Genomic DNA, 8,435 nt, shown 5'->3' with positions numbered 1-8,435 from the left:
ATTGAGCGTCTCTTTTCCTAACCCGCTAACAACCGACCTCTCCCGGGCGCCCGCTGCTGAGGAGGCGCTAGGGGCGCACATTTGTCCCTAGTGCCATCTCGGCAGCGCGACCCCCCCTCGTTATGATGGCGTTACTTTGACGTTTCCGAATGACGGAATAGAAAACTCTTTAAATAAATAAAAAAAAAATGTTAAATATTCAGTCTCGGGCCCGGGAATGGTGGCTGGGCGCTCATTAGGATAGCGGGCGCTCAACACTGAGCGCCTGTCTTCCGCGCTGCTTTATGCGATCGGCCTCCTGGATGGTGAGCCCTTTTGAGGACGGGGAAATACCTACAGTTACCTGAATGTAATCTGCTTTGAAGTGTCTGAAAGGCGGCATGCAACCAAATAAATACATCTCAAAGCCCCTAAACTGCAACCTTTTAGCACATCATCGCCTCTGGGTACCCGAGAAAGCCGCTTCCCCCGAGTAAAAGAAGCGGAATTTGAAAGAAGGCAAGGCCTCTATTTTTTTCTTTTTATTTTCTTGGCTCTATTCTTTTTTTTTGTTTGTGGCTTGCATGCCTCTATTTTTTTTTTTCTTGGCTCTATTCTTTTTTTTGTTTGTGGCTTGCATGCCTCTATTTTTTTTTTTCTTGGCTCTATTCTTTTTTTTGTTTGTGGCTTGCATGCCTCTATTTTTTTTTTTCTTGGCTCTATTCTTTTTTTTTGTTTGTGGCTTGCATGCCTCTTTTTTTTTTTCTTGGCTCTATTCTTTTTTTTGTTTGTGGCTTGCATGCCTCTATTTTTTTTTTTCTTGGCTCTATTCTTTTTTTGTTTGTGGCTTGCATGCCTCTATTTTTTTTTTTCTTGGCTCTATTCTTTTTTTTGTTTGTGGCTTGCATGCCTCTATTTTTTTTTTTCTTGGCTCTATTCTTTTTTTTGTTTGTGGCTTGCATGCCTCTATTTTTTTTTTTCTTGGCTCTATTCTTTTTTTTGTTTGTGGCTTGCATGCCTCTATTTTTTTTTTTTCTTGGCTCTATTCTTTTTTTTGTTTGTGGCTTGCATGCCTCTATTTTTTTTTTTTTCTTGGCTCTATTCTTTTTTTTGTTTGTGGCTTGCATGCCTCTATTTTTTTTTTTCTTGGCTCTATTCTTTTTTTTGTTTGTGGCTTGCATGCCTCTATTTTCTTTTTTTACTGTCTTTTTTTGCCGGACTATTGTGGGAGGGAGGGAGGCGGGCCCCGCCCCTGACACCAGGAACAGGTGCACCGGGAGCCGCCTGGGCGCAGGGACCACCTGCTCGGGTCTAAAAGCAGCCGCCGCCCCCCTCTCCTTCAAACATGGCCCGGCCGAGGTGTCAGCGTGGATCAAGTGGAGCTGGCGGCGGCCGAACAGGTGCGGCCCGCCCGCCTCGCATAAAAGCGCCGGGGCCCGCGCGCCCGCCACCGCGGCGCGGCCACCACCACCGCCGCCGCCTCGTGCTCCAGCCGGCGCCATGAAGGCGACGGGCTGCGGCGGCGCGCGCCCCGAGGAGAGCGGCGGCGGCTACGGCTCGGACGCCTCCGAGCCGCCGGAGGAGAGCGGCAGCGAGAGCTCGGAGAAAGAGGGCGGCCGGCGGCGGCCCCGCCGCAGCCGGCGGCCGCCGCCGCCGGGCGTCAGCAAGCAGCGGCAGGCGGCCAACGCCCGCGAGCGCGACCGCACGCACAGCGTGAACACGGCCTTCACGGCGCTCAGGACGCTCATCCCCACCGAGCCCGCCGACCGCAAGCTCTCCAAGATCGAGACGCTCCGCCTGGCGTCCAGCTACATCGCCCATCTGGCCAACATCCTGCTGCTGGGCGAGGAGGGCGGCGAGGAGCCGCCCTGCCTGCAGGGCCGGCGGCCCGGCGGCGCGGCCCCCCGGCCCATCTGCACCTTCTGCCTCAGCAGCCAGAGGAAGCTGGTAAGGGCCGGCCCCCAACCAGTTTGCGCCCAGTTGGGGGGGGGTGGGGAATATGCCGAGCAGGATTCGGCCCTCGTTCTTAAAAAAAACCCCATGCTCGCTTGCTTAGACGGGGTAACGTTGCGCGCGCGCGCCGGGCTTATTTTCACTTTTACTAATGTTCTGTGGGCTGCAGGACGAGCTGGCACCTGTTGGATCTTTATTTAGAGGGAGGTAGGCTTGATAACCTAATGTGCGTTTTTCTGTCCCCTTTTACAGCACAGAGAAGGGGAGAAGCACTTGGCTATTTAAAGTGTATGTGGACATTCCCTCAGAGGAGAAGCATGCCCGACTCTTGCAGTGCAGATCGACCTGCTCCTAAAAATAATCGCCTTGCACTCTTTATGTTTACATTGGACTTATGCAATACAGTAAAAACGAGCTATGTGGTTTTTTTAACCCTGACACTGCCATGCACTTTGTTTTACCTTCTGGTTAGGAGGGTTGTTTTGCTACTGAAATGTAACGCCCCAGGGAGAGTTGCACCTGGTGTGGCAGCTATTTTTGTGCAAAGAAATGTTAAACCTAAGTATCCTAGTCCTAATATTGATGTCTCCTAAACCTGGGGCACATGATGAAACCCGAGCTTGGACACACAGTAGTTTCTGTCAGTGGAGGCTGTCATAACACCATCACCTGTGCTTTTTGCCAGTGCTGCTCTCCGTGTGGAAAGGCCACTTACTGGCTTTCAGTTCAACACATTTTTAAGGTTTTCTTTTGACAAACAGCAATTGACACCGGACATTTGCATACACACTGTTCCTTGTAAAGGCCTTGCCTATATATCCTTTGGTTGTAAGTTATCTGTAAACCGGCACGATGTGCAAACGGTTGCCGGTATATAAAACAAAATAAATAAATAAATATATATACTAGGGTAGAGGTACTAAACTGATTACTTAAAGGTCAACTACCCTCCTTACTCAAGATGCATATGTGTTGTGGAAGACAATAGCCACATAATTATACAAACTACAGTCATTTTCTCTTTTAAAGATTTTGTTTAGTATTTAATTATGCAGTCCAGCTAACATGGAGAGAGCCAATTTGTTTGATGGTGTTCTGACCTATGACAGACCTTACTGTATGTCTTATTCAGTATAAGCCCATGGCAATAGCAGGGTTTTGTTTTTCATTCTTGCTTGTGTTGCTTGTACTGTGTGTTAAAAGCATGCATGAAGGTAAAGAAGTAAGTGAAATGCTGGCATTTCAATAAGGTTCTACTGATGTGAGCTGTAACCTATGCCTTTGTGTTACGGGTGAGATGTGACCCAGTTTCCCTCTCGGTGCTCTGCAGTACTTGCAGGTCTGATCAAGTCTCCCTCTGAAAACTGGGTCATCTTCTGTCCCTGACTCAGGCACACGTCTGTGCACCAATTGCCTTCTACAGCTCACACAATTTACAGCCTGGGCAGATGGTAAAATTTCCTTTAAAGGCTGGTTTTGTACTGATAGAACTGATTTCAGCATGACTGGATATTGCAGCAGTGTGATAAGCAAGTAGAAGTAAAGGGTCCACAATCAAGTGGTGGTGATATCTTTTGTATTGCACTAACTCAGTATATCTGAGACTAGCTTTCAAGAACAGTGGGTGTCTTTAATTAGGTCAGTGTAGACTTAGTCTGGGGGTGGCCAATTCCAAAAACAGGTCTGGTTTCCAGGATATCCACAGTGATTTGCATGCACTACCTCCACTGAATGCAGATCTAGCTCATGCATATTCATTATGGATATTTTGAAAAAATCACGGCCGGGATTGACCACCTTTTTTAGTTAGTCCAATAAAAATGTATCACCTGATTCTTATTTTGTTTAACTTATTTATTAAAAAGTTTTTTTGTTTTTTTTTTAAACGCACCCTCCCAAGGCGTGTGACCCTGTAATACTGCATATTCAAGTGGTCTAACACGGAAACAGCAATAAGTAACTGGAGAATCCTTTTAAAATATTTGTGTATCCTTCCAAACCACAGAAGAAGGTTGAACTCCCTGGACCCCTGGTCTTCGTTCAGCCTAACAGACAATGGAACTGTACGTCACTCAGCGTTTCCTAGCAAATATTTTTCAAATGTGAAGCGCCTAGTTCCAACTAGGTGCCAGCTGGAGGTATCTTCTACACAGAGGGGATTTGCACCCATGGCTGTAAGACCGGCAAGGATGATCTCGTCATACTAGCAGTTTGCAATAGTCCTTTGTTTACTTGCCACAGATGTTTGTAACTGTCCTTTGGAAAATTGTAATTTTTTTTTACAGTGCCTTCCAGACCTAATTTTGGCTTAAATGATCATAAGCAGCGAGAAACAACACAGTCTTCAGGCCATGAGAAGGCGGGCAAAAAGTATTTTCATTTAACAGTAGGGTAGTCAGTTATTTACAAGTAATTGATGTGTGTTTTATTTAAAAAGTTCTTCCGTAAAACGTGCAATTTAAAGTAAAGATTTACGCCCAAATTTTAAGAGCGTTGCGCATGTAAAAAAAAAAATAGAGGTTATGCACGTGGCTGAGCCCTGCGCCCGCTGCGGGCATTTTTGAAAGGGCCCGGCCACGCGTGTAATCTGTTACGTGCAGAAGTGCCGGGCCGGGGAAGTGAGGAAGATACTTCTGCTCCAGGGAACAGTAAAGTACTGAAACAAACAAACAAAAAAAAAAAAAAAGGGTTAGTTAGGGATAATTTAGGGGTCAGGGAGGAGAAGGGAAAAGGGAGGAATGTTAGGGTTAGGGAACTTCTCTCCCATTCCACTCCTTAATTGCAGTGGACTGGGAGGGAACTAGGGAAAAGGCGGATTGTGTGGCAGTGAGTAATTAAAAATATACCCCCCCCCCACCGCGCACACGAATGGGACACCTGCCTGCACATGTGCCTGCCGAGGTATAAAATCGGGCACGCATGTGCACGCGGATATCGTGTTTTATAACATAACGCGCGTCGCCGCACACATGTTATAAAATTGGCGCGTCCACCGGGAACCGCGTGCACATGGGACGTGTGCTCGCTCCTTTTTAAAATCGACCTCTTAATGAACAAGAGGGATATTAATATTTTGTTTTATATTGCCTCATGAGTTGTTGCCACAGGTCATAATGAATTTGCTAAAAAAGCTATTACCCGCGTTTCAAGAAAATGTAAAAATAAAAAAAATGTTTTATACCCATGTACTTCCAGATGAATTTCAGAAAAACAGAATCTATACAGTGATACAATCTATTTTTTTAAGTTGGTATCGTAGCGGTGTAGCTCACTATTTATTCAGAGAACTATTGCTAGTGTTTGAATATTTGAAAGAATTTTACTTGAAGAAGCCTTGTTTTTGGTTTGTTTGAATTCTCTTGCTGATCAGAATGTTTGCACATTTCTATAGTTCTGTAATGGGATCTTATATCCATGGCTATTCTTCTGTTGGGTTTATACAGTGTATGCACCTCTCTCTTTCTCTGCATGTGACCATAGCAAGCTGCAAGTCATGAGCTTGGTTGATTTGTCCCTTCTTAGTCCTCATAATTCTGCTGTGCCTAATGCAAGGAAGAGTAACTTCCAGCTCACAGGGGACAGAGGTTTTTGTCATTGTTCTGTATGCAATTGTACATAAACACAGAAAGCACCAATACATGTGAAATCCATTCATATAGAACCCCAACATTACTCTTACTGTTCATGATTCCCTGGCAAGAAATGGTACAAGTGCTGACTCGTATGGCACAACAGGCCTTCAACTGCTGGTGGTGGAGATGAACGAAGTCTCAACTTTGTACTCCTATCACCCACCCAGCATAAGATCTTTTTCATTAGAAACTTAACTTACAAACCCCAAATAACTAATGAGCTACCCTTTTTTTTTCCCCTTCCCCCCCCCCAGTTTGCGCAGTCAGACCATTCTTATCACTCAGTCATGGCCTGATTCACTAAGCTTTATTCTCCTCAGTGAGAATGGCAAAGCCAGACCTGCCCACGTGAGCTTCATTATTCAGCCACAGAAAATATGGAGCATTCCGTGGCTCATATTATATGTGGACGTTCAGATTTTTTTGCTGTAGCACTCCATGGTACCACAGCCTATCCTTTTTTTTTTTTAGATAGAGGTCTGTGACCTTCTGGCTCCAGACAGGAGAAGTATAGGAACCAGCCTCTTGATGTATTAGTACGAGAACATCTCGTCATGCTGTACCTTGGTGGCTCGTCGTGAGGTACCCATAGTAGCTTCCAAAGTCAATCACCATCTTAGTCACGGATTCAGTGCCGAGTGTACTGACACCACGCAACCTGCTTTTGTATGTGGAGGGTTAGGGGGAGGGGAAAGTAAATGAGAACGAAACTAGGCAAACTCCCTGTAGCCTTGCTTGATCTGACCTTTATGGAGGATCTTTAGGGACCTTCTGTCCCCTTCCAGGGAGATGGGACAGTCTGGGGGAGGGGTGAGGGGGAGGATCTATCCCAAAAATAGATTTTAGAAACCACTGTTTATTGCAGACTGTGACCCCCGACTTATGCTGCATGTTGTATTAATAGCACATCCTGGTATGTTTCAGCTGTACTGGCTGAAGGCTTTCCCCTATATTCTGGAAATGGCAACAATCTTAGAAAGGGCACAGTTCCTTTTTAAAATACTGAAATCTGTGTTTTATTGTACTTGGGGGGGGGGGGGGATAATTACTTTTTTCTGTAGTAAGAATTTTTTGGTTAAGTAGTTTTTTTCTTGCATCGGTGATATGTTCGGTGTTTGATTTCCGTATATTACCCTTTTTTTTTGTTTCACATCTGAAATGTGAGGATTTTGAACAGTTATGCCAATTTTTAAATGCACATACTTAACATTACAGCCCCGTAGCGATGTCGCAGTAAGCTGAGGATGAGGGCACAGAAATGCCTACCAATTTCTTTTTTGAGGACATTCAGAAGGAGCAGGATAAATAGGAGTCTCCTGCCTGCAAGATAGAGTTTCTAGTCTTCCAGACATTGCTGAGAGAATCCTGCCAGCTGCTGGTGACCTGGCTTGGCCACGGTCAGAGACAGGATGATGGACCCCTTCCCTCTTTCCCTTCTGCACCGTTCTGCCGGAAATCGGAATTACTACCACAGAAATCGGCTTTCCCTCTCACCAGTCTTTGTGCTACCTTAGGGGCCTATGTACTAAGCGTTTTGCCCATAGTCAAAATATGGGAAAAACCCTTTTGTACATCTGGTGTTTAGTTTGGGAAAACAGCTTGCCTCCCATTTCCTGACCCTAAAGGGTTTTTCTCTTCCATAGCTTGCCAGGGGCAAAATTCTGTAGTAAATATGAGCTGAAGTTCTCTCTTGATTCTGTCTTAAATGCTGTGGAGCTTCAGAAGGCTGAGGACCCAACTAAAATGAAAATTATTTAGCTGCATATGCGCGTTGGGTGCTATTGTACAGCTGAAATCTCTATCCAGCCTATCTGATTTGCCAAGGCTGGGGGTTTCATCCATGTAAAGCACCCTATGAAAACAATATATATCCAAATAATATGCTGGGAGCCATGAAACAACTGGTTAAACAATGCTAGAAGTATTTTGTGCAGTACAGGAAGGAGAGAGAATGTGCATATGCGGAATTTCATCATATTTTGCACCATTATAGCTACAAATCTGATAATATCAGATGGTGCTAATGAAATAGTCTCCTTAGATTTGACTGGGAGTAAAAAAAAAAATAATAATATTTTGGAAACAGTACTTGATTACCTCAAAGAAATCTAAATGTATATCTGAGTATACTGTACTTTAAGGACATTTTTTTATTGTGCTTTTAATGTATTAGTCATTCTTCTGTTTGAAAATTATTTACCTTTCTCTGCAATGTGTACTTGAATGATACATCTGACTGGATGTACAACCGCACGTTATTGTTTGCATAGTGTTATCAAGCTTCTGCTAAACTGAACTTTTATTTTTTCTAGGGCTATATATATATTGTGATAACTTTATTGTAAAGTTACCATGACATAAATGACTTTTCTAAAGCGATCAGATTCATCATGCACATGCTTACTGATGGCAATCTAAATTGATTTGTACTGTTCAACTTCCACTATGTACAATATTTGTAAAAAGTGTTCTTTTGATAAGTAAAAAATAATGACATACGCTTATTGTGGATATGTGATTGTATTTGCCTTTCCCTGAAATCGCTGGTTATTCCAGTTGCAAGAGGAGTACATCTTTTTTTTAATTTTAAATTTCAGTCACAGAATGATTTTCAGGCACCTGAGGAAGAGTCCTCTTCTTTCCTCCTGATCTGAGAACTTGCCCAGTAGGCTATTAGTAGCACGATGTCACTGACACCAAGGTGGTGGTGGGAGCTTGCATTTGGGAGTGAAAGTTGGCTGGGCCTGGCAGTCTGCAGAAGTGGTGTGCTCACTTCTGCGAGCAGGACGGGTTTGAGCCACACACACTGACGTCTGCCGACTCACCTGGCGTCTGACACAAGCTCTTGGACTCCCTGAGCCACAGTTCTGT

The 8,435-nt window shown here is 44.5% G+C and overlaps 1 protein-coding gene across 2 annotated transcripts; it reads left to right on the top strand.

Annotated features, from left to right (window-relative positions):
• The first annotated feature begins 1,386 nt into the window (after positions 1 to 1,386).
• Positions 1,387 to 8,063, top strand: LOC115093100 (transcription factor 15-like). Of its 2 annotated transcripts, XM_029604792.1 has the most exons (3): positions 1,387 to 1,926; positions 2,185 to 2,220; positions 3,833 to 8,063. In XM_029604792.1, exons 1-2 carry the CDS (start codon positions 1,480 to 1,482, stop codon positions 2,215 to 2,217), a joined length of 480 nt encoding a protein of 159 aa, XP_029460652.1. In that variant the 5' UTR covers positions 1,387 to 1,479; the 3' UTR covers positions 2,218 to 2,220; positions 3,833 to 8,063. The 2 variants fall into 2 exon arrangements, with proteins under 2 accessions (XP_029460652.1, XP_029460651.1); XM_029604791.1 differs by having other exon boundaries at positions 2,185 to 8,063.
• Positions 8,064 to 8,435: the final 372 nt, after the last annotated feature.

Source organism: Rhinatrema bivittatum, chromosome 5, assembly GCF_901001135.1.
Source record: "Rhinatrema bivittatum chromosome 5, aRhiBiv1.1, whole genome shotgun sequence".
Taxonomy (NCBI): domain Eukaryota; kingdom Metazoa; phylum Chordata; class Amphibia; order Gymnophiona; family Rhinatrematidae; genus Rhinatrema; species Rhinatrema bivittatum.
This window is presented reverse-complemented; position numbering and strand designations above follow the sequence as displayed.

Bases quoted from the DNA above. Each gene is read 5' to 3' on its own strand.
- LOC115093100 (XM_029604792.1), top strand. From the start codon at position 1,480: ATGAAGGCGACGGGCTGCGGCGGCGCGCGCCCCGAGGAGAGCGGCGGC. The intron at 1,927-2,184 runs GTAAGGGCCGGC...CCCCTTTTACAG, and splicing joins TCAGCAGCCAGAGGAAGCTG to CACAGAGAAGGGGAGAAGCA.